General features: G+C 44.3%; 1 protein-coding gene across 1 annotated transcript in view; it reads left to right on the top strand.

Moving 5' to 3' along the window:
• Positions 1-26833, top strand: part of LOC132407358 (hemicentin-1-like) — a 460355-nt gene that overhangs the window by 30571 nt on the left and 402951 nt on the right. Inside the window, exons 2-4 of the mRNA XM_059993728.1 lie at positions 6514-6584; positions 21735-21893; positions 26085-26207. Of these exons, the coding sequence (XP_059849711.1) occupies positions 6514-6584; positions 21735-21893; positions 26085-26207 (353 nt within the window). The remainder of the gene's footprint in view (positions 1-6513; positions 6585-21734; positions 21894-26084; positions 26208-26833) is intronic.

The raw sequence follows: 26833 nt of genomic DNA, 5'->3' as shown, positions 1-26833 counted from the left end.
CCGAAGTTGTTACTGCAAAATACAAAGAAACGTAGCTAAGACCAGATTTTGAGTCTCAACCCAAAACATTTTCTGTCCATTTCCCTCAACAGACACCGCCTGACCCAGAGTTCCTCCAGCAGTTTGTTTTTTTACTGAAGGTTTTGGTGTCTGCACTGCCTTGTGTCTTCATTAATCTCCTCTTAACTGCCTCATTATTTTACTCTCTCAGAGGTTTTCGTCCATTGGCCTCCCCTAAACCTCTCTGCAGCCTTCACTTAATCTCCTTTTCAGTTCTGATGAAGGTTCTCAGAGCTAAAGCATTAACTCTTTCCACCGACGCTGTTAGATCCACTGATATTTTTGCTACCAGCATGGAATTTTTGATAGTGGAGTTAATAATACTTGCTCACTAAACATTTTACCCTTAGAGGCAGTGAATCTGCAGAACAGAATACGCAGCAATCAAAGTCTCCTTACTCCGTTTGCATGGGGAGGGGGCGTGGTAGTGTAGCGGTTAGCACAATTGCCATTCAGCGCCAGAAATCCCCAGTAGGGGTTCAATTCCCGCCATTGTCTGTAAGGCATTCATCCCACGCCCATGTGGGCTTCCTTTGGTACTCTGGTTTCAGCCCGTAGTCCATGGTGTACAGTTAGGTTTAGTGAGGTGTGGGCATTTTATGGTGGCACCAGGAACAAGACCACACTTGTGGGCCGCCCTCAGCACCATCCTCGGACTGCGCTGCTCGTTGGCACAAAGTGACGCAGTTCATTTTGTATTTTGTTGCGCATGTGACAAATAAAGTTACTCTTTTTCCCAGAGCTGAAAGGTAGAAAATGATCCGTGCGTGTGGGTGGGGATGGAAAAGAACTTGTTTTCATCTGTTATTTTGTCTGTTGTTATGTTGTGCATGTTGTACCGCTGAGCTTTGTGGGCAGGCTACGTTGGCGCCAGAATGTGTGGCGGCACTTGTGGTTGTTGACGCGAATGAAGCATTTCACCGTGTGCTGCATGTACACGTGATAAATAAATCGCGATCAGAATCTGAGATTTCATGGAAGAAATTTTGTCCTTTTCAAACAGAAGTGTTTCAATCTGATTCACAGATACTGCAACAGGAATTGTGAGCAGGGGTTCTGTCTGCTGCAGGTGGTTCTGAATCACCACCACGACTCTCAGTGTACCCCCTGACTGCATTAATTGTCTGGTTGGACCTAGCGTGAATATATTTAGTGTAATTCAGTGGGTTAGGGCACTCTGCACAAAACTACCTCTAGTTTGGCACTCCGCAGAATCTGGGTGATTAACAGCTTGCAGGGAATAGTTCTTTTCCTTCTGAGTTTGGTGAAGTGGTGTGGGGAAAATGACATGGAAACAGCAAAGGGCTTTCGTCTCAGTGGCAAGCAATCACCAGACCTTCTGTGACTATCCTTAGTATCAAAACCCCAAAGTGGGAGAAGGCATTCCATTTCAAATGTCCAATTCCACATTCATTTATCCCATTGGGTGACACGGTCACTTGGCGGTTAGCGCAACGCTTTACTGTGGGATCGGGGTTGGATTCCTGCTCCTCTCTGTAAGTTCGTTTGTTCTCAACGTGACCCCATGGGTGCTCGGGTTTCCTCCCACATTCCAAAAAGATGGCGGAGTTAAGGGCGTGTTACACTGACATCAAAGCGTGGTGACACTTGTGGGCTGCCCCCGGCCCAGTTCTCGATAACTTGGTGTGAAGGATGCATTTCACTGTATGTTCTGGTGTATACAGTACTGTGCAATAGTCATAGGCACATATATCTGCTTGAGGCTAGAGTGATAAGACTTTTGAACAGCTCTGTATTTGTCAATGTGGAGTGGAAATTATTCCTCAATATTTCTGGATTTCAGTGCTTTAAAAGGGATAGAGAGGGGGGGAAAGGGGAGGAGGGGTGGCATTACTGTTCAGGGATACTATTACAGCTACAGAAAGAGTGGGTAATGTAGCAGGATCCTGGTTTGAGTCAGTATGGGTGGAAATCAGGAACAGGAAGGGAGCAGTTACTCTACTGGAGGTATTTTATAGGCCCCCTGGTAGCAACAGAGATACCGAGGGGTAGATTGGGAGGCAGATTTTGGAAAGGTGCACAATAACAGGCTAGTTATCATGGGTGACTTTAACTTCCTCTAATATTGATTGGCACCTGATTAGTTCCAAGGGTTTAGATGGGGCAGAGTTTGTTAAGTGTGTCCAGGACGGATTCCTGTCACAGTATGTTGACAGGCCGACTAGGGGGAATGCCATACTAGATCTAGTGTTAGGTAACGAACCGGGTCAGGTCACAGATCTGTCAGTGGGTGAGCATCTGGGTGACAGTAATCACCGCTCCCTGGCCTTTAGCATTATCATGGAGAAGGATAGAATTAGAGAGGACAGGAAAATTTTTAATTGGGGAAGGGTAAGTTATGAGGCTATAAGGCTAGAACTTGCGGGTGTGAATTGGGATGATGTTTTTGTAGGGAAATATACTATGGACATGTGGTCGACGTTTAAGGATCTCTTGCAGGATGTTAGGGATAAATTTGTCCTGGTGAGGAAGATAGGGTGAAGGAACCATGGGTGATAAGTGAAGTGGAAAATCTAGTCAGGTGGAAGAAGGCAGCATACATGAGGTTTAGGAAGCAAGGATCAGATGGGTCTATTGAGGAATATAGGGTAGCAAGAAAGGAGCTTAAGGAGGGGCTGAGAAGAGCAAGAAGGGGGCATAAGAAGGCCTTGGCGAGTAGGGTAAATGAAAACCTCAAGGCATTCTTCAATTATGTGAAGAACAAAAGGATGACAGGAGTGAAGGTAGGACCGATTAGAGATAAAGGTGTGAAGATGTGCCTGGAGGCTGTGGAAGTGAGCGAGGTCCTCAATGAATACTTCTCTTCGGTATTCACTACTGAGAGGAAACTTGATGACGGTGAGGACAATATGAGTGAGGTTGATGTTTTGGAGCATGTTGATATTAAGGGAGGAGAGGTATTGGAGTTGTTAAAATACATTAGGACGGATAAGTCCCCGGGGCCTGTCGGAATATTCCCCAGGCTGCTCCATAAGGCGAGAGAAGAGATTGTTGAGCCTTTGGCTAGGATTTTTATGTCCTCGTTGTCCACGGGAATGGAACCGGAAGATTGGAGGGAGGCGAATGTTGTTCCCTTGTTCAAAAAAGGTAGTAGGGATAGTCTGGGTAATTATAGACCAGTGAGCCTTACATCTGTGGTGGGAAAGCTGCTGGAAAAGATTCTTAGAGATAGGATCTATGGGCATTTAGAGAATCATGGTCTGATCAGGGACAGTCAGCATGGCTTTGTGAAGGGCAGATCATGTCTAACAAGCCTGATAGAGTTCTTTGAGGAGGTGACCAGGCATATAGATGAGGGTAGTGCAGTGGATGTGATCTAAATGGATTTCAGTAAGGCATTTGACAAGGTTCCACATGGTAGGCTTATTCAGAAAGTCAGAAGGCATGGGATCCAGGGAAGTTTGGCCAGGTGGATTCAGAATTGGCTTGCCTGCAGAAGGCAGAGGGTCATGGTGGAGGGAAAACATTTAGATTGGAGGGTTGTGACTAATGGTGTCCCACAAGGCTCTGTTTTGGGACCTCTACTTTTTGTGATTAACGACCTGGATGTGGGTGTAGAAGGGTGGGTTGGCAAGTTTGCTGACAACACAAAGGTTAGTGGTGTTGTAGATAGTGTAGAGGATTGTCGAAGATTGCAGAGAGACATTGATAGGATGCAGAAGTGGGCTGAGAAGTGGCAGATGGAGTTCAACCCGGAGAAGTGTGAGGTGGTACACTTTGGAAGGACAAACTCCAAGGCAGAGTACAAAGTAAATGGCAGGATACTTCGTAGTGTGGAGGAGCCGAGGGATCTGGGGTTACATGTCCACAGATCCCTGAAAGTTGCCTCACAGGTAGATAGGGTAGTTAAGAAAGCTTATGGGGTGTTAGCTTTCATTAGTCAGGGGATAGAGTTTAACAGTCGCGATGTAATGATGCAGCTCTATAAAACTCTGATTAGGCCACACTTGGAGTACTGTGTCCAGTTCTGGTCGCCTCACTATAGGAAGGATGTGGAAGCATTGGAAAAGGTACAGAAGAGATTTACCAGAATGCTGCCTGGTTTAGAGAGTATGGATTATGATCAGAGATTAAGGGAGCTAGGCTTCACTCTTTGGAGAGAAGGAGGATGAGAGGAGACATGATAGAGGTGTACAAGATATTAAGAGGAATAGACAGAGTGGACAGCCAGCACCTCTCCCCCAGAGCACCACTACTCAATACAAGAGGACATGGTAATAGGAGGGAAGTTCAAGGGGGATAATAGAGGAAGGTTTTTTACTCAGAGAGTGGTTGGTGCGTGGAATGCACTGTCTGAGTCAGTGGTGGAGGCAGCTACACTAGTGAAGTTTAAGAGATTACTAGACTAGGAGGAATTTAAGGTGGGGGGTTATATGGGAGGCAGGGTTTGAGGGTCAATAGACAATAGGTGCAGAAGTAGACCATTCGGCCCCTCGAGTCTGCACCGCCATTCTGAGATCATGGCTGATCATTCACTATCAATACCCAGTCCCTGCCTTGTCCCCATATCCCTTGACTCCCCTATCTATCAGATATCTATCTAGCTCCTTCTTGAAAGCATCCAGAGAATTGGCCTCCACCATCTTCCGAGGCAGTGCATTCCACACCTCCACAACTCTCTGGGAGAAGAAGTTTTTCCTCAACTCTGTTTTAAATAACTGACCTCTTATTCTCAATCCATGCCCTCTAGTACTGGACTCTCCCAACATCTGGAACATATTTCCTGCCTCAATCCTATCAAATCCTTTAATTATCAAACGTTTCAATCAGATCCCCTCTCAATCTCCTCAATTCCAGTGTGTACAAGCCCAATCTCTCCAATCTCTCTGCGTAAGACAGCCCTGCCATCCCAGGAATCAACCTAGTGAATCTACGCTGCACTTCCTCACTTGCCAGAATATCCTTCCTTAAACCTGGAGACCAAAACTGTACACAATATTCCAGGTGTGGTCTCACCAGGGCCCTGTACAAATGCAAAAGGACATCCTTGCTCTTGCACTCAATTCCCCTTGTAATAAAGGCCAACATTCCATTTGCCCTCTTCACTGCCTGTTGCACTTGCTCATTCACCTTCATTGACTGCTGAACTAGGACTCCTAGGTCTCTTTGCATTTCTCCCTTACCTAACTCTACACCGTTCAGACAATACTCTGCCCTCTTGTTCCTGCTTCCAAAGTGGATAACTTCACATTTATTCACATTGAATGACATCTGCCAAGTATCTGCCCACTCACCCAGCCTATCCAAGTCTCCCTGTATTCTCCTAACGTCCTCTTCACATGTCACACTGCCACCCAGTTTAGTATCGTCAGCAAACTTGCTGATATAGTTTTCAATGCCCTCATCTAAATCGTTGACATAAATCGTAAAGAGCTGTGGTCCCAATACAGAGCCCTGTGGTACCCCACTAGTCACCTCCAGCCAGTCCAAGAAACATCCATTCACTGCTACCCTTTGCTTTCTATCTGCCAACCAGTTTTCTATCCATGTTGAAACCCTGCCCCCAATGCCATGAGCTCTGATTTTACTCACCAATCTCCTATGTGGCACCTTATCGAATGCCTTCTGAAAATGGCACAACATTGTGGGCCTAAGGGCCTGTAAAGTGCTGTACTATTCTATGTTATATCTATGTTCTTTGAAAGCAAATTCCTAAATCTGGCAGGAGCATAGGATGTTGGGAATGTTGAGGGTGGAATGCCAAAGGAGGAGTGTGGTTCAGCTGGCAGAGAAGAAGTGCCAGGGGCGGGGGGGAGAGGGGGTGGCATGGGTGCAGACACACCCAACCCTGAGACTCCAGGCAAGGTAATTTGATCCCAATTAACTGATATATTGATCATTACAGGATGTCTCTCTGGTGCTTCCTGCTCCCTCCCCTGTCCCTTCCCCCTTTTCCCAATCATGATTCCCCTCTCCCTGCCCCCTTTCCACTCTCAGTCCACAATAGAGATCCACATCAGAATCAGGTTTATTATCACTCACACGTCATGGTTTTTTTTTGTGGCAGCAGTACAGTGCAATACATAAAATTACTACAGTACTGAGCAAAAATCTTTGGCACCCGAGGTACTGTATATGCACAGTATGTGTGTAAGAATTTTGCATAGTACTGTTGGTGACAAATAAAGGTTATCTCTTTTATCTCTTTATCATAACAGATGTCTGATTCCACATTCATAGTTTGACATACTTTCCTTAGATTTTGAGGTTAAGTCGAAGATGTGTTTTAGTTTAACAGACTATGTTTATGAAAAAGGCAATATCTGATATCAGAAATGGGCCGTTGTAGCTGCCAGCACTTGATGCGTCTGGTTTCTAAAATGTTTCAAATCCCTGCTGCATGTCTTCTCACAGAGCATAACAATCATCAAAGTTTTGGTAAGGGGCTCTTTTACGGCGGGCTGTGATGAGTTACTCTTTGCCCTCTTGCAGAGATTGGTCCTGTTACCGTCACTTCAGACCCAAAGAAATTCCAGAGGGAGCTCCGAGATCTCTACGTGCAGGTTAGTGCTGGGCCTGCTTTGACCTTTGCCACTTGGAACCCAACCTTACTTGAGCTCAGACGTTCTCAAGGCCTCAGCTCTGAGACTGTGCGTCAACTTGGATTGTTTATGTGGAGCAACGTGGCACCTGAGTTGTTTGGGTGGCTCTGTGAAAAACAGTGGGGACATTTCCATTGAAATATAAGACTTCATTTAAAGGCAGCATGAAAATACCTTTACATGAAGTAATTTTGAAACCAATGTGATAAAGTAAAGTAAAATATAATTAATTAAATCTCTTGCCATTGACATTGGATGCGTTGAATTCTATGGTATTACAGGTGTCCCCTGCTTTACGAATGTTCGCTTAAGAAGTCACTTCGCTTTTACAAAAGGCCTACATTAGTAACCTGTTTTCGCATTACAAAGAGGATTTTCGCTTTTACGAAAATTTTTCCCATATAAATTAATGGTTCTTCACTTTATGCCATTTTGGTTTAAGAAAAGTTTCATAGGAATGCTCTATCTTTGTAAAGGGGAGGACACCTGTACCCACTTATCACCAGGTGAAAAATTATTCAATATAAAATTCCAGAAAAATAAATATTTCCATTAAATGCCACGTCCATGTCCACTACAGATCAAAATAACAGGCATCAGAGTTGGGGGCAAGAAGGCGGTGTGCAGGGTAGCCATGGGTGATTGTCTTGGACAATTCACTTGCGATTGCATGACCCTGTTGGACATTGATAATGTAAGATGCCTGATTGATAATGTAAGATGCCTGATTCTCTTGTTGGATGGCATGACAGATGGTGTGGGAAATGCATGGCCTTGCCTGTACCCAGGACATAGTCTCAAGCCCTGGGATGCTGCAGGCCTGTTTCCCTTGTCTGGTGGTGCAACAGGCAGTGTGGGAGCTGTGTGGCCTCGGTTGTAGTGAGGACTAGGCCTCAAGCCGGGGGCTTGCCTGTTGCTGCAGTCCAAGAGAGAGACGCCGGAGGTGGTGCAGCATTGCGTTCATGTTTGGTTGTGGGTTGTCCTTTCCCATCAGTGCTCGATTGGTGGAATGACAGACTGGATTGCAGTGGCTGTGCACTCCCAGGAATCTGTACAATCAATTTATGGGACATGCTGCTCAGGGATTTGGACTATATATGTGTTTTTTATGTGATTTTTTTTTGCTCACTGTTTTGAATGTGCTGTGTATGGTTTGCACCTTGGCCCCAGAGAAATGCTGTTTCACTCGGCTGTATCCATGTATGCTTGAATGATAATTAAACTTGAATTAGATGTTTTTTTAACTGTGTCATTTGCGTTAACAACCAACACGTACTGGGGACAGCCTGCACATACGCAGAAAAAGTGCAAGAAAATTTCTGGGATTGGGCCCAGGATCCTCTTAGACACCTCCTCCTCAAAGATATTTATTCCCTCATCAACTGGATTTCCCCTCAGGCCTCTGGAATGAATGTACTCTTCCCAGTAAGACTATCGGAATGTTAGTATTCCTAAAGCATCTGAGGTCTTGTTTCTTGCTCCAGTGAACTTTATAAATGGAAGAAGTCCTTGACAGTTCAGCTTTTTGGGAATGGTGTCGGTGTGTTTGCAGCTGTTTCCATTTCTGTCATTGGCAATTCCGCTTATCAAAGCCAGGGATGTTGCTGCTGGCGGATATTGGACACACTGTTGTCATCAATCAATCGCAGGCCAGGGGAAGCCCAGTTAGGAATGAGAGCCCCCCGTACATGATCAAATGTCTGAATTCCAGCAACACCATAGCGGTCACAACTGTTGTATCATGACAATCATTGTCAGTCATGGTTACTGATTAAGGGCGACTTGCTGGTCTGGCTCCATGCCTTGCAGGAACATCGACACTGTTCACCCCCCATTTACACAAACCAACCACCCCCTCAATGTAATATGAGTCCCTTGATAGCATTCTTGTTCAGAGTCATGGAGTTTAGAGCGATATAGCATGGAAACAGGCCTTTCAGTCCAACTCATCTCCATACTGGCCATGTGCCCAGCAGGCTCGTCCCATTGTGGAGGCTGTGGCAAGGCAAGAGTTAATGTCCAGACAAAGACAGATTGCAGATAGAGTGCTGACAGCCCAGGCAAGAAAGGTCTTTGAAGGAAACAGCTTCCCTTCACAGAGCAGATACCCTGAGCCATTTTGGCTTACTGGAGATGAGATAAGAATGCAATGGAAGGATGTGGAACAGGAAAGCACAGCATGTGGGCTGGAGCCATCTCACTTCTGGAGACAAGATAAGCAATCCAAGGAACACACACTGACTAAAGACAATTACTGAATTCAAAGTATCATCGGTTGTCAGCTTCAGAATCAGAATCAGAATCAGGTTTAATGTCATCAGCATATGTCATGAAATTTGTTAACTTTGTGGCAGAACTACAATGCAATATATAATAAATATAGAAATAAATGAATTACAGTAAGTATAGGTATATTAAATAGTTAAATTATAAATGGTAGTGCAAAAACAGAAATGATAAAAAAAAGTGAAGTACTGTTCATGGGTTCAATGTCCATTCAGAAATCAGATGGCAGAGGGGAAGAACCTGTTACTGAATCGCTGAGTGTGTGCCTTCAGGCTTCTGTACCTCCTTCCTGATGAAACAATGGGAAGAGGGCATGTAGTTTCGACTGACTTTTAACACCTGTGTAACCGCCGGGTTCTGCCGGCTGTGTAAGTCCAGGGAAGACAATCTCTGGCCCCACCAAGCTATTGAGACTGAGGTGCGAACCCTCCTGTTTGTGTGGCGCTGCGTGATGTGTCACCCTCTTACAAATCAGTATCCCGAAATAACAGACAGTACACCCTGTGCAATTAATCAATTGAGTTTTATCATTTTTAATGTGACTGAAGGGTTAGTAAAGTCTCATTTCAAACTGCACTGCACTCTTTATGTGAATGAGTTTCCCCTGATGCTCCTTTTAATGTGACTGAAGGGTTAGTAAAGTAAAACAAAAAGAAAAAGGCCCATTTTAATGAAACAGTTTAATGTGCACAAGTTGGAGCTCACAGTTTCCCTTCCGTTGGTTCTCCATCGATTACCCCGGGCTTCATCAACTCCTAGCTCCACTCCAAGTCCACTCCATCCGGCTGTCTATGACTCCTCCTTTCTGGCGTCTTCTCTCTCCATCTCTCACTGAACAAAAGACCCAGATCACCTCAGTCTCAGGCACACAACAAGAAGAAAACACTCCCTTCATTGGACGGCACACATTCCAAAGCCCCCATTATCTCTAGCCATAACCCAAACACTGTTGCTACAGAACAACCATTTCATTAGCAGTGAAACCATTCCTAGGGAGTTACACCTGCACTGTGAATAGCGATTGATCTTGCAAGTAAGGAATAGTAAGGAATTCAATCATACACAATTTACCAAATGGTCATTATCCGTAACTGCTGTTCAGTGATTATAAATGGCCTTTCTCTTCAGAACAGTGTGGTGACAGGGGACCGGCTATTCTCAGTGATATAAAACATGAATGAGGGATGAGTGAGTTTTCAGAGCCCAGTTATTTGGTGACGTGTATGGCCCATGGTCCTCTAAACCCCTCCTATTCAGGTACCGTACTAGGTGGCTTTTAAACATTACTGATGTGCCTGTCTCCATCAATGTTTCTGGCATCTCATTTCAAACTGCACTGCACTCTTTATGTGAGTGAGTTTCCCCTGATGCTCCTTTTAAATCTCTCGCCTCTGATCCTGGAAAACCAGAGCCTAACCTTCACTGGCACCTTTGATGGTTGGGGGTGGGAGTGGAGGTCAGGTGAGGGAGGCCACCCATCAATTGTTACTTCTTATCCTCTCTTTCAAGTTGCTATGTCGTCCCACTCTTGGCCATTTCTATTCTTGAATTCCAACCATTCCTTTCCCAGAAGTACGAGTGGCTGCTTACCGCAGGATTTGAAACTAATTCCATGGATGGGACCTAAGTTTTCCCTTCTGCCCGACTGGATTTCATCTACATTTCAGTTTATTTCCTTTTGACCTGAAGAACAATACCTCATAATCCCTGCGATGCCAGCCTTGCCAAAGAAAGTTCAGAGGGTGGCAGAAGGCTTGTTGAAAACTGTACTAAAAATAACTGCAAGTTCTGACCTCCAATGGATAGAGTTCAAATAGTTTATACAGGCAGCTATTGCCCATTGGCCATGTGGCTTATATTGAGGCCCTTGATGATGAGATCCAGCACTGTTAGCAAATTACCTAGTGTGTGAAGTCTGCTACTGTCCTTTGGGAAGTATCTTAACTCTGAAGCTAATCTTGAATTATTATTAGCTGCCATTTTCTGCTGACTGTTGGGATTTGGCCTAAGCAGCCTCCCTATAATGATTAACTACAGGATGATGAGGCTTTGCTAGCGTTCAGGAAATGTCAGAGGCCCTGCTCGGTATTCCAATGGGAATGTTGCCCTCCGATCCCCAACACAATTCCTGTACTCTACTTGGGTTACCTTCCGTGTACCGAGATATTTAAAGAGGCCGAGTCATCTCTGCTGTTTCTGAAAGGCAGTGAGAGAATGAAGGAATGGGGAGATGTGTGCTGGAGGTGGAATTGCTGCAGACCAGTGCAGATTTTAAACACTAGCCCACTCTAGTCAGACCAATTGGCCCTATCTTTACAGATTCTTGGATTCGGAGTTATGCAGTTCAGATACAGACCCTTCAGCTCATCTCATCCATACTGACCAGCATTCCGATTTGAACTAATCCCATTAGCCTGCATTTGGCCCCTATCCAACTAAATCCTTCTTCTCCATATACCTGTCCAGTTGTACCTACCTCTGCCACCCTTCTCTGGCAGCTTGTTCAATGTACAAACCACCCCCGTGTGAAAACTTGCCCTTCAGATCCGTTTTAAATCTGCCCCCTTTCAACCTGAACCCGTGCCGCTTGCACAAAATGCTGGAGGAACTCAGCAGGCCAGACAGCATCCACGGAAATGAATAAACAGTCAATAATTCGGGATCCGAGTAGTCTTCTGGCCCAAAAAGGAAGGGGGAAGATGCCAAAATGAAAAGGTGGGGGGAGGGGAAGGAGGACTAGCTAAAGGTGATGGGTGAAGCCAGGTGGGTTGGGAAGTGTAAGGGCTGGAGAGGAAGGAGAGGAGAGTGGATAATGGGAGAAAGGGCAGAAGGAGGGGCATCAGGGGAGCTGATAGGCAGGAGAGAAAAAGAAATAAAAGTGAGGAATAGAAAAAGATGGAAGGAGAAATCGAAATTCATGCCTTCAAGGATCTTGTGCTTTCCCAGTGTATGTGATGAATAAACTCTTCTTGGGCTTCCAGCCTGGTACAGTCAGGTCATGCCATCAGCTTGGAGCTTACCCAAACAGAATATCAGGTGTTCTCCTCCACCCTGAGAGTGCCATCATCATGGCAAAAGTGGAGGCCACTGGACCGAATGGGGATAGGAATTAAAATGGTTGGCCGCCAGAAAATTCCACTTTTGGTGGATGGAGCGGAGCTGTTTGACAAAACAGTTCCCCAAGTTAACATTGGGTCTCACCAGTGTGAAGGAGGTTGCATCGGGAGCACCCAATGCAATAGATGACCAATAGATTCGCAGGATGAAGTGTTGCCTCACCTGGATGGACTGAAGGTAAGGGAGGAGATGAATGGGCAGGTGTAGCATTTGTCATTTGCAGGGATGTGCCAGATGGGAGATCAGTGGGGAGGGATGAATGAACAAAGGAATCATGGAAGGAGTGATCCTCCTGGAAGGCAGAGAGTCGTTGGGAGGGGGGATAACGATGTGTTTGGTGGTAGGATCCTATTGAAGATGGCAGAAGTTGCATAGAATGATATGTTGGACTCGGAGGCTCAAGGGGTGGTAGGTGAGGACACACGGAACTCTGTTCCCTGTTAAGACTACGGGAAGATGGGGTGAACACAGATGCCCAGAAAATGGGGGAGATGCAGGTGAGGGCTGCATCAATGATGGAGGAAGAAAAATCCTATTCGTTGAAGAAGGAGGACATCTCTGATGTCTTGGAAAGCCTCATCCTGGTGGAGACAAGGGAACTGAGAAAAGGGAACAGTATTGGTCCAGGAGACAGCATGAGAGGAGGTCTAGTCAAAATAGCTGTGGGAATTTGTAGGTTTAAAAAAGACGTGGGTAAGCAGTTTTTCTCCAGAGAGGGAGACAGAGATCGAGAAAGGGGAGAGTTATGTCAGAAATCCAGTCTAAATGAAATCAAGTTTTAGACTTCCCTCCCATGAGACAGTGACTTTGACCATCCACCTTGCCTATGGCCCACGTCATTTTATAATCCACCCTTCTATCTCCTTTGCTCCAGGGGATCCAGTCTCAGCTTATCCCGTCTCTACTTGTAACGCAAGGCCTTCCGTCCAGGCAATGCCCTGTTGCTTCATTACATTGTGCGCACATTGTGACCAACTTTCTGTAACATGACATCCCAACTCCTGTACTCCTGGTTTAACTTCCCAAAATGCAGATAGAACACAGGACAGTCCAGCACAGTACAACCCCTTGGCACATGATGTTACGCCAACCTTTTAACCCGCTCCAAGATCAATCTAAGCCTTCCCTCCTACTCAGCCTGCTTCCATATATACTCCTTCCGAATGAACAAGATGTGAATTTTATTTTTATTACTAATTTTAATCTACCTGGAGATCAAAAGCAATGAGTAAAAGTTAGTGTTTTTATACCCTGCTTGGTGATTTTTAAAAAATTCTCAGAGGCTGATACATTGGGGGCATTTAAGGTACTCTCAGATAGGCATATGGATGTAAGAAATATGGAGGGTTATGGTAGTGTTTTCTGGGTATTTACCACTCTGTGTAAAACAAAAATGCCTCTGATATCTCCCCTAAATTTTCTTCCACTTACCTAAAAGGATGTCCTCTGATATTAGCCATTTCACCCTGGAAAAAGGACACTGGCTGTCCACTATATTAATGCCTCTTATAATCGTATAGACCTCTATCAAGTCACCTCTCATCCTCCTTCACTCCAAAAAGAAACATGCTAGTTTACTGCTGTAGCCCATCCTCTTCAAGGTTCAACATGTTGTGTGTTCAGAGATACTCTTCTGCACACCACTGATATAACACTTGGTTATTTGAATTACTGTCAGCTTGAACCAGCCTGGCCATTCTCCTCTGAATTCTTTCCTTAACAAGGCATTATTGCTCACAGAACTGCTGCTCGATGGCTGTTTTTTTTTCTGTTTTTCACACCATTATTTGTAGAGACTATTGTACATGAAATCCGAGGAGATCCCAGTTTATGAGATACTCAAACCACCCCATCTGGCACCAACAACCATTCCATGGTCAAAGTCATTTAGATCACATTTCCTCCCCATTCTCATGTTTGGTCTGAGCAACAACTGAACCTCTTGGCCATGACTGCATGCTTTGATGCATTGAGTTGCTACAACATGATTGGCTGAATGGATATTTGCATTAACGGCCAGGTGTACAGGTGTATCGAACATAGAGGCCATTGAGTGTATGTCTCCTGGAGTACTTTCGCTATATTCTGTTCCTCTTGTGGATTCTCAGTGTCTCTGCTTCATAAAACTTAAAGCTAATGATTATAAACACAAGAAAGCCTGCAGATGCTGGAAATCTAAAGCAACACACACAATACGCTGGAGGAACAGCAGCTATGGAAATGGATAGTTGATGTTTTGGGCCGAGATGCTTCTTCAGGTCCTGACCAATGACCAACACAGTCCAAGTATGTGCCAGAGAGTCACCATGCTTCCAACGCCAACATAACATGCCAATGACTTACTGACTCTAACCTATATGTCTTTGGAAGGTTGGAGGAAACTGAAGGACCCACATGGTCACGGGGAGAAAGCACAAGCTCGTTACAGCCAGTGGTGGGAATTGAACCCTGATTGCTGATCTCGGGCGCTTGATAATCATTACACGACTGTGCCGCCCCACTGCGCTATTGTGGGCCTCGCTATGCTACCGTGCCAGCTATTTTAATAACTATATTGGGGCCTGCAGTAGATCAGTCAGCAGTGGCAGTAGTTCTCACAGTACTGTGCTTTAGAAGGTCATCTGGTCCAAGTCCTGATCAGTGTTCAGGATTCAGCTGTTCTCAGTGATCTTGGTGGTGGGGAATTAACAGGGGACGTGTTCAGTAGGTTTTCACTCTCCTCCTGCGCAGATGGATGTTGGATAGCGATGGAAAAGAGCTCAGTTTTGATGCTTTGCACACCCCTCACAATATCAGCCTGCTCAAGTGCTGACCAGCAAATGACAAGAAAAATAACGTCAAACTTAAACAATGAAAGTTACACAAAATACTATTCCACGTCAGAAGGATGAGTTGCACATTTGTCTTAGAAGTCGGGGAAGTAACATGACAGGTTGGCTCAAGCTGGGTTCTTCCTGTATGGGGAACAATTAAAGTAATTTTGTTATTATACATCGACTTCTAATCCCCTTGGCTGTAATAAATTCTCAACATATGGTTGAATCATTGCTGAACGTGCTGAATTCTGTTTTTAATCTAATCAGATTTTGTTGGTTGTCCAGTCGGCAGCCAGGAGCTTTGTAGCTGGCAAAGGTTCAAAGGGAAGGAGGGGAACAGAAGTTTCTCCTAATGAAATGGATAGATGAATAAAAAGTCTGTGATTGGGAGTGGGGAAGTCCTTCTGTTAATAAGCCAGAACTAGGAGCCTGGATCGTCCCTAACCAGTGACCGGGCAACAGCCACTACCTGTTGGAATTGTCCTTGCCAGCTTAACTTCCACGTGAACTCAGGTTAGTGGGATGTTGAAACAGTTCGGTGTCTCAATAAACATCCTGGTCCCATGAGTCTTGCCAGAACTATTAGTGACCCTGCTTCAGTGATGTCAATACCAAAGATGGAGGAGTTATGAATGGATTAGGAAAAGGAAAATATTGACATTTACATAGATAGATAGATAGATAGATAGATAGATAGATAGATAGATAGATAGATAGATACTTTATTCATCCCCAAGGGGAAATTCAACATTTTTCCAGTGTCCTATACACTTATTGTAGCAAAACTAATTACATACAGTATTTAACTCAATATAAATATGATATGCATCTAAAATCACCCTCCCAAAAAGCATTAATAAATAGCTTTTAAAAAGTTCTTAAAAAGTTTACTAAAGTGCATTGAGTGGTAACTTAAGCTCAGTCCTAACCCCGGCACTTTAACATGTCTTTCCCCTGGTGGTTGAATTGTAGAGCCGAATGGCGTTGGGGAGTAATGATCTCTTCATCCTTTCTGAGGAGCATTGCATTGACAGCAGCCTGCCGCTGAAGTTGCTTCTCTGTCTCTGGATGGTGTACATTTACATTTACATGTACAATGTACATTTAGGACTTTTCTCTTTGGAGTGAAGGGGGACAACTTGATAGACTTGATGACTTAATAAGAGGCATAAATCAAATGGACTTCTTTAACCAGGGTGGAAATGGATAATATGAGGGGGCATAATTTTAATGTCAATGGAAGGAAGTATGGGGGGGGGATGTCAGAGGTAAGTTTTTTACTCAGACAGAACAGGGGACCACCACAGAGGCAGATATTTTATGGACATTTAAGAAGCTCTTAGATAGGCACATGGATAGTATAAAAATGGAGGGATATGTGGGAGGGAAGGGTTAGATTAATCTTAGACTAGGTTAAAAGGTCAGCACAACATTGTGGGCTGAAGGGACTGTACTATGTTTATTGTTGTATGTTTTGCGTTTAAAACAGGTATTCCACCTTAGTGAAGGAGAGGGACACTTGTAATTACTTTTCAGCCTCGAGGAGCTTTGTTTAGTAAATATTAAATATCGTGTTGTTAAAAAGGTACTTGGACTAAACCAGCCATTAATTTTATGATGAGCTTAATCGTGTTCCTAAGGTTGTCGTAGCCGGGGTGGGAGTGGGGATAAGCTCCCACTACCTATAAAGTGCTTCAAGTGGCGTGCGACTCTAACAGCCTCTGACAACCAAGTCCAACTCTTGACCTTCACCTGTGGCTCAGCTACTAGGCCCGGTGGAACCGTTTCTACTGACAAGGGAACGGGCAAAGGTGGACCACTGGCGCCTCAAAGACCAGCCGCTCCGGGCATGTGGGGCTCATCAGCCTTGGACGGCAGCCCGCCTAGGAGAAGGAAAACTCTGATCTCAAACCTCCGCTGCCTTGTGGCCGTACCCACCCATGGGAAAGGCTTCGGGAGTAAATGCCGAGGAAGAAATCCGGAGCCGGGGTCCCTCAGGCAGTTTGATGTTGTTTACAACTTCACTCTGGCAACCTCTGCGATGACTCTGGTGCCAAGCTCTATCGGCCCTTGCCCTTCCCTCGGACTACATCAGTGACATGGGGGGGGGGGGATTCCTACTGCATGGGCGACAGTGGTTCTTCAAATCTTCCCGCCCAGGCTTGTCCCCTGGAGAGGACACAGTCCAGCAGATGTACAAACCCACGATCCCCTGGAATCGACAGCAGCCTACTAATAATGGCTATCGTAACACTTTATGATAGTGCACACCACCTGCTGTTTCGATTTTTCAATCTCCCACGACATTTCAGTCAGTGATATCAGTGAGGACCATTGGTGCACATCTCCCAGGCCACGCCTGGAGATATTGAAATACCAGGCTGCACAGTGAGCCCAGGAATGAGAACACTGCCGTGAAGAACTGTGGTGTGAGCTGCAGCTGTAGGTCGTGGATGCCAACAGGACCCTAGCCACCTTAAGAGGTAAACAGAGGCATGAGAAAAGACGAAGAAGAAGCTGCTTTTGTGGATGAACTGGAAGCAATCTCCGGGTCTGCAAAAACCTCTAGCGCCATCACAATAAAGACTTCATTCTTAAAATGACTCCCGTCACCTCAATATATGCACCGTGACTGTGATCAATTCCTTAGTCAGAAATTCAGAAGTATTTCACCTGAGTCTTTGGAATGGGAGGTGGGGGAGATGGTGGAGATGAGAATTAGCGAGTCAGCTCTGTCAATCTCACTTTTCTTGACTTTTCACCTCAGATTAGTACCAAAGATTCAGATTCGGATTCCTGCATCACAAATGAATCGAAAAATAAAGTAAGATGTGTCGTTTTACTTATTGATGTGCTGGGGGCAGCCGGCAGGCGTTACCACACCTTCCAGCACCGATAAGAGCGTCTCCTGAATAAATAAACCAATGAGAAACAGGACCTCAAGAAAGCCCAAAGACCATAACGGTCAACAAAATACTTTATGAATGTGCAATGTGGGATCGAAGAAAGAGAGGCAGGCAGGTGAAATCCTAAACTAAATGTCGTTCATCAACATCTGGATAAATCAGTTTGTGAGTCCTGAGAAAGAGACAAACACAAGATGAACAACACTCCCGATGGCTCCCCCTTGAGAATCGAACTGGATTACTGATAAGGAATGTAATGTTCTTTCTTCTTGAGGCAAGTGGTTAATACATGATTCCTGTTATTTTTAGGAATAATAAGGCGGAAGAAAATGATTAAAACACTCTGGGAAACAGTATTAATGTAACACTCATTTCCCTAATTATATCATTGAGGTTCCTGAAACTTTGACTAAAGAGGTAATTGTAAGGAAAACATACTTTTCATTATTGTAGGATTGCAGTTTTCCTTGATTTTGAAGCCTCCAGGTATGATTTACAGGAGCTGGGAGTTTTGAGATTCAAAGACTACTTCCCTATCCTAGATCCCATTGTCAGTAAGTGGTAAAGGCTTTAAACCTTAAGTGATCCAAGCCGTAATTTCTGTCAGTCCCCAACACCCATGCCATCCATGTTTCTCTCCTTTCTTGAAGTGACTTTGCCAGTTTGGAATTTTGTTGTTTTGGCTGCTTTCATCCTTCCTCCACAAGGGGCAGTAACTTCACTTAACCGAGAAGGTTACAGATCAAAGCGGAGGTCAGTCGTTGCCATTGCTGTTGAACCTTCCCACACACATGCACAAGCACTGGCAGTTCCCCGATCAGTGTTAGGAATCGGAGGCTTTCATTCTTCCCATCACCATTAGTTGTGTATCTAATACTGGAGTTATATTTGAATAATCTTGTATATATATTGTTTGATTAAGGGTGCTTGTATTTTAAGATAATTAATTAAAGGTTGTATATAAAAATCTACCCCACCCCCCAGGACATGACTCCTCATTGTTACCGTTGGGAAGGAGGTACAGAGGCCTGAAGGCACACACTCTGCAGTTCACAAATAGTTCCTTCCCCTCTGCCTTCTGATTTCTGAAAGTAATCTTCTGTCTCTTTGCCACAATAGGAATACTTTGTGCATTTCTGATTGCCTGGGTGTAGGAAGGATACTGTTAAACTTGGAAAGGGTGCAGGAAAGATACACGAGGATGTTACAGGGACTGAAGGGCTTGAAATATAAGGAAAGATTGGATAGACTGGGATTTTTTTTCCCCTGGAGCAGAGGAGGCTGAGGGGTGACCCTGCACATTCTTGGTGCATTGGCTGTGGAGGCCAAGTCATTGGGTATATTTAAAGTGGAGGTTGATAGGTTTCTAATTAATAAGAGCACCACACGTTACAGAGAGAAGGCAGGAGAGCCGGGTTGAGAGGTAAAATTACATCAGCCAAGATGAAATGGTGGAGCAGGCTTGGTGGCTGAACAGCCTAATCCTGCTCCTATATCTCATAGTCTTATAGAAGGATATAAAATCATGGGGGACATAGATACGATGGATGATCACAGTCCCTTTCCCATGGTAGGGCAGTCTAAAACTAGTGGGCATTGGTTTAAAGCACCTGAGGGGTGAGGGAATATGGAATGAAGTTAGAAGAAGTGGTAGAGGTTGGTACAACTACAAAATTTAGAAGGCACTTCTAGACAAGTACATGGATGGGAAAGGTTTAGAGTGATACACACTCTAAATGTGTATCCAAATGTGGGAGACTGGGACTAGCGAAGAGCCCAGACTGTTTCTGTGCCTTGCTGTGTGACTCTATGACTCTTAGTCTGCTGTATTTATCTTGCCTCCCTTTAAGCCAGGGGTTCCCAACCTTTTTTATGCCATGGAAACCTACCATTAACCGAGGGGTTGGTGGATCCCAGGTTGGGAACCTTTGCTTTGAACTCTCCTTTGCAGTTTGAATTACCAATCAGTAAAGAGCATGGTGGTTATTCTCATTGTAAAGAAGTTCCTCCTCGATTCCTCATTATGGACACTGTTTGAATCTATGGCACTGAGTTTTGAAATCTATGACCAGTAGAAGTGCATTGAATTCCAATTTCTAGTCTGTACACTGCAGTGCCTTTTTACTCGTTAACATTGTAGGTGTAGAAAATTGTAGATTTGTTTTCTTTAGGCTGCAGAAACTCTTCCTCTCTTAAATCGGAGAGAGCTTTGTAAAAGTTCACATGACATCATTACCATCGCAACTTTACTTCAGTGAAATATGTCCAGGTGAAATCAGACAAATATAGCATGAGGTGATGAAAGTTCTCAATGATAACACATACAGGACCGAAGGTCAGGATCGCACCTGAGTCGCTGGAACTGTAAGCCTGCAACACTGTGTACGGAGACCCTGCACCACCCTAAAGGTGTTCGGACTAATGAGCAAGACTTGAAATGGGGATTGGAGAAGCGAGAAATAGAAAGTTGAGGAGGTTTTGGAGAAAAGCTGTGGAAGTGGCTAATGACTGAATGAAGGATATCAGGGGAGTGAAATGTTGGGGTGCAGGAGGCTGGGAGGGTTTTTGTTGAAGAAGCTCACAGAAGTGAGTGGTTTTGAAAATGAAGCTACTGCTTCTGGAGTTTATACAGAAGGTGTTTCATGTCTCCGAGTAGTCAACTGGGTACATCAAAAGAGTATAAGAAGTAATCCCAACATATGATATGGGCGAGAGGGGGCCTGATTAGAGAGGGAAAGATTTAAAGATTTGAGTGAGTGTGAAGATTAAATCAAAAGAAAGATTAGCCTTTGATGGTGAGGAGGCCAAAATCTTGCAGTAACCCCAGGGTCTGAAGGAGTGGATCTGCTGTAAATAATATTCATGTTAGAGGAACTTTACTCAAACATCAGGAATCTATTACAATCTCTATTTCCACCCTAAACAACAAAAACAGCACATTAAACAGAATGTTAAATAAAAATAAAGCATATTTTATCAATTTAAGCCCTTCTGCTCATCTTAGTTACATTGCGGCATGATCTAAGCTGTAATGCCATGTTTTGAAGATTGGCGGTGGGTTTACCGTCTGCACTTATCCGGACGGAATCTCAACGAGCAGAGTAAATCCTTTGCATGTTCATCAGCATCAGGAAGGGCCGAGGGATGGCCCACTCCAGTGCAAGAAAAGCCCTTTAATTTCTTTGGGCTGAGTTGTTAATGCATATTCCACTCCCGTGCACCGATTTCACAGGGTGCCAGGTTCACACTCTCGCCTTTGCTGTTATTAGGTGACCGCTATTAGCAGCAACTCCTCCCTTAAGACTGACAGGGATAAAGGAATTTAGCCATGATCGACTGGCAGAGCAAACTCGAAGGCCCACATGGCCTAATGCTGCTCCTTTGCCTTATGGTCTTATACCTTGGGTCCATAGTAAATGCGAGTAGTACTTGGCGGAAGGTATATCAATGTTTTTTCTGCTCCTAGATGCCTCAGAGCTCACTAGGTTGCTAAGGCGCTAGGGCTGGAGGAACACGAGGGTCTGGAGATCAAAGCCCATGTGTCAACCCGTGATCAGTGTCCTGGGATGAACTGTACGGGATGAAGCTTGATGTCTGGAAGTCTGACAATCTGGGGATAAGAACCAGAGGCTCAAAGGCATCCTGTCCTGGGTTGTAGGCGTGTCCTGGGGTTGTAGGCGCGTCTTGGGGTTGTAGGCCTGTCTTGGGGTTGTAGGCCTGTCTGAGTGGGTGGATGGGAGGGATGAGAAAGCAGGTTTGTTTTGCTGTTGTTGTTGTTGTTGTTATTGTTGCAGCTTGTGTTGTTCTGTGGGCTTGTTATGTTGGCGCCAGAATGCGCGGGCTGCCCCCAGCACATCCTTAGGTTGTATTGATTGTTGACACAAATGACACATTTCACGGTGTGTTTTGATGAGATAAATAAATCTGAAACAACTGGATGAATGTAACCAATGACTGGTTCTGTTATTATTTTCTCTCGCTTGCAGGGTGGAGGTGACTGCCCCGAAATGAGTCTCAGTGCTATCAAACGAGCCCTTGAGGTATCACTCCCTGGTTCTTTTATCTACGTCTTCACTGACGCCAGAGCAAAGGATTACCGGCTGACCAAGGACGTACTGCAACTCATTCAGTTGAAACAGTCCCAGGTAAGCAGGATGGAATCAGGACCTCAAATGGGGCATTGAATTGACACTGAATTTGCTGTACGCTCCCTGTTTTCCAGGAGGAAGCAGCATTTTCCCTCCTCCTTTCCAGCCTCATCCTGAAACATCGACCATTCATTCACTTCCACAGGTGCTGCCTGACCTGCTGAGTTCCTGCAACATTTTGTGTGTGTTGCTTTGGATTTCAAGCGTCTGCAGAATTCCTCATGTTTATGAAGCAAATCTCTTGCTTATAGTGATGATTGGAGTGGTAGTTGATGTATAAGGTATTAAAAACTCATACATCAGTATAATAATTAGAAGCATACATTTAAGTCAAGTGGCTCCCACAACTGATAAACAGAAGTACATTAGAGATACATACTTGAGATAACTCTTAAAGAACAAAAAAAACTAATCAAGAAAATTGCTGGGATTTCCTTCATTTATTTGGGACCTAACATCCCTTAATTGGGGCAGGAGACAGTTGGTGAACAGGTTCTAACTAGTGTCAGTCTCATGAACTTGTTTGGCCATTAGACACCACATTGTGCTTAGAGCAAACAGTTTTTCAATTCTGTCATTTGCTTGTGTTATTTGTTCAAAAAGCAATGATTTTTGTCACTGATAGTTGGTGAGAAATAAGGAATTAGACAGTTCAGAACCGTTTTGTTCACTGCAGTTTCAAGCTTTCAGGATTGGAGGTGTCAAAAAGGCTGGGAATGAAAATGAAACAATTTCACTCCATCAGCAAGTTAGAAACTACAAAGGGTTTGAAGGTATTGACAATCATCTTGAAAGTTACCATGAAAATGATACATTATCTGTATCAGGTGTCTGTGCTGATTTTATTCATTTACAGTCAATCAAAAGAACATGGCAGCATACAGTGGATGAATACTTCTGTTGATAACTATTAGGAACTAATATGAAGTTTTACAGTACTGCAGTAGTATTGGCAGTATTCAAATTTGTTCTGTATTTCCTTTAAATACTTAATTTGTTACTCAGTTTGTCATTTTATACCTTTTTAAACTATTTCCATGAAACTTCGCCAAACTGGGGCAGCCGGTTACTTGGGCTAAAATGTAGTTCTGATGTGTCCCAATTAACTGGAATCCACTGTATTTAATAAATTACTCAGGGTATACAGTATTTAAAGCAGGTTAGTAAGGGATCAATAAGGGAATCCAAGGTTATGGGGAGAAGGCAGGAAAATGGAGTTGAGAGGGAAAATAAATTATCTTTATGGAATTGTGGAGCCTAACTAGGTCTAACTAGTTCAGATTGGCCTAATTCTGCTCCTATGTCTTATGGCCTTAATTGTTGGACGTTGTGAAAGGAACAATACTAGCTTCTTCTGAGTTGAATCACGAAATGACATATTCCTCAAATCAAGAACTAGATACAATGCCTCCAATACAGATTCCTTTGGGAGATCAGAGGAACTCTGAACACCCATAAATAGGTTAAATTTGTAAACAGTATATTAATCTCTTTTTAAAAATGGCATAGTAATATTTTGTATGTACAATCAGTGACCACTTTACTAGTACCTCCCGTACTTAATAAAGTGACCATTCAGTGTCTGTAGTCTTCTGCTGCTGTAGTTCACCCACTTCGAGGTTTGACGAACTGTGTGTTCAGAGATGCTCTTCAGCACACCACTGTTGTAACGCGTCATTATTTGGGTCACGGTCGCCTTCCTGTCAGTGTGATCCAGTCTGGTCTTTCTCCTCTGACTTCTGTCATTAACAAGAATCTTTCACCCCATGAACTGCCACTCACTGTGTGTTTTGGGCATTTCACACCATTCTCTGTAGGCTCTAGAGACCATTGAGCGTGAAACCTACTGTTTCTGAGCTACTCAAACCACCCCATCTGGCACCAACAATCATTCCACAATCAAAGTCACTTAGACCACATTTCTTCCCCATTCTGATTTTTGATCTGAACAACAACTGAACCTCTTGACCATGTCAGCATGCTTTTATGAACTGAGTTGCTGCCACATGATTGGCTGATTAGATATTTGTATTAACGAGCAAATGTACAGGTGTAGCTAACAAAGCAGCCATTGAGTGCATGTATCATGTTTATGGGCATTACTGTGGTTCGAATGAGCAAGGCGCCTGTATTAGCAGCTCTTCATGCCTCTTAGTGTTTCATTAGATTTCTGGCACAGTGCAGTTAAGAAATGTGCACAACATTACAAATGTTATTCAATCCACCTCTGGTTTGGGGCCAGTGAGTGTCAAGTCATTAGGAAATGTTTTCTCTTTGTAGAGAGTGCTTTGGAACTGTAGCCTGTTGTAGGTGAGATTTCAGAATATGTGAGAAATTCTGATGGTCTGTTTAAAGAAAGAGTGGTCACCTCATTAGAATTATATCTCAAAGTTCCCCAAGCTATTATTCATCATTAGTTGATAAATGTTTTCTTTCAAAACTGACACGATGGTGCTGGGCTAGGGAAACGTACTGCTGAATGGATTTGATAGATCGAGTAGCAGCCTACTTTCTACGGAATCTCCATAAACACCTACCCTGCAGTTTGTGTTTGTCAATGAATTTGAACAGTTTGTAGTAGAACAGGTAATTTCCAGTGCCGCCTGTTTGACAGGGAAGTAACACTTGGGCTGGGAGTGCATGTTTTACCACACACATTTAATTAAACGCATAAGCAGACTCCACATGCAAACTGATCATCTGAAAGGTGTTAGGGGTTATTATGGAAAATGCCTCAGTGTGCAGTTTCCAAGTCAACCTTCGCCGTTTATTTCTACTGCTGCATACTAGAACTTGGGGCTGTTTGTCACCTCCATCCCCTCTCCTCTCCCAAAGATCACACACACAAAATGCTGGAGGAAGTCAACAGGCCAGGCAGCATCTATGGAAAAGAGTACAGTCGAGCCAAATACCTATTTCCCTTTGTCAGGTGTGGGAAGGTAGCAAAGGTGTGTGGGTGGGGGTGGGAGTATTGTAATTTTAATGTGATTCAAGAACCAATATACCGAAGTCTGAATGTAGACCAGAAAACCTTAATACCGAAGGTCAAGGATCAAACTTATTTACCATGTATGCTTATGTGTATTAAAAAATTGCTGTGGGGTGCTGGTGTTACACACAACAAAAAGCAACCATCTTGAACAATTACACAGGATAAAGAATCACGTAAAATTAAAGTTAAAAGTACTGTACAGATATGAAATAAATACGTAAATGCATTTATGGCGTAAACGGCATGATAGAGGGGTAGAACATTTGATTAGATTAAGTGCCTGGGGGAAGAAATTTAAGATGGTATTTTAATATACAGGGCTGCCTTAATAGCACCAGTCCTGCTGTAATGATGAACTAAGCCAGACAGTAGTGACTGATGTGCAGATACTTTCTATGACAGCAGTGTGGAATTGCATCAGTATGTTCTGGGGAGGATGGAATTTTGCCAACCGCTGCATGAAGTGTATCTTCTGCTGAGCCTTTTTGTTAATGGAAGAGATATGATTCTCCCAGATAAGGTCCTGCAAGGTAATATCGCCCAGGGACCTGAATGGCAAAACAGTGCTAACTGTAGAATTGTTAGTGACTAGTGGAACATAGGATGTAAAATGTAGGAGCAGAATTAGGCCATTCAGCCCATCGAATCTGCTGTGCCATTTTCACGGCTGACTCATTTTCCCTCTCAACCCTCTTCTCCTGCCTTCTCCCCATAACCTTTGATGCCCTTACTAATCAAGAACTATCCACCTCCATTTTAAATATACCTGATGTCTTAGCCTCTACAGCTGTCTGTGGAAATGAATTCCACAGATTTACCACCCTCTGGCTAAACAAATTCCTCCTCATCTCTGTTCTAAAGGGCTGCCCTTCAATTCTGAGGCAATCCTAGACCCTCCAATGACAGGATACATCCTCTCCAACTGTCATTTTTTCTGGGCCATTCAATATTCGGTAGGTTTTAATGAGACCCCATCCTTCTCAACTCAGAGCCATCATATGTTAACCCTTTCACTTCTACGATCCTGGGATCACTCTGGTAAACCTCCTCTGGACCCTTCCCAATTTACTATTTTTAACGGAAGCTTGATAAACCCTTGGGTGTCTGGTGTTGGTAAATGAGGATGGGATCTGGGAGTGGTGTTCCTGAAGCAATTAGAGAGTGGATTAAAGTGACTGCTACTCTTCCCTGTACAGGTGGTGTTTGTGTTGACTGGAGACTGTGGGGACCGAGGGCACCCGGGGTATCGGGCCTTTGAAGAGGTGGCCTCAACTAGCTCAGGTCAAATATTCCACCTGGACAAACAGCAAGTCAACGAGGTGAGTGATGCAATCTTCGGAAGGAACATTTCTTCCCCTAGAAGTGTGGCTAAGTATCTCATAAAGCTGGAATGTGTATGGTTGCTCCGAGACAGTGTGCGGGCTTGGATTGGCCACTGGGTAAGGGTAAGCTGTGGGAATTTCCCTTCGTTAGATGTGTGACCAGTTGTAGCGCCGTTACCACTGCTGCTGACGGGCTGGAGGACCGTGAACTGCGGACCTTAGGTCTGTGTGACCAGGCTTAAATCTGACCCACCAGGGTTCCTTGCTGAATGTCATTTATGAAGCCATCATTATCAGCAAGCAGTCTGCCTTCTCTTCCTCTCTCACAACTGTGCTGAGTGGCAATGGTAGACTGGGAGGGGATAAAAAGCCACGACCATTGTACAGTACCGTGAAAAAGTCTTAGGCACATATATATCTCTTGGATGCCTCAAACATTTGCACGGTACTGCATTTGTCTACGTGGAATAGAGGGAAAGTTTGTAAACCTGGCAGGAGCAAAGGATGTTGGGAATGGTGAGGGTGGAGCACTGTGGGAAGGGTGCGGGAGAGTTGGCAGAGGAGTGCCGGGGCGGGGTGTGGCATGGATGCAGACACATCCAGCCCCGAGACACCAGGCAAGG

This window comes from Hypanus sabinus, chromosome 18, assembly GCF_030144855.1.
Source record: "Hypanus sabinus isolate sHypSab1 chromosome 18, sHypSab1.hap1, whole genome shotgun sequence".
Lineage (NCBI taxonomy): Eukaryota > Metazoa > Chordata > Chondrichthyes > Myliobatiformes > Dasyatidae > Hypanus > Hypanus sabinus.
Note: the sequence above shows the minus strand (reverse complement) of the source record. Positions and strands in the feature narration are given on the sequence as shown.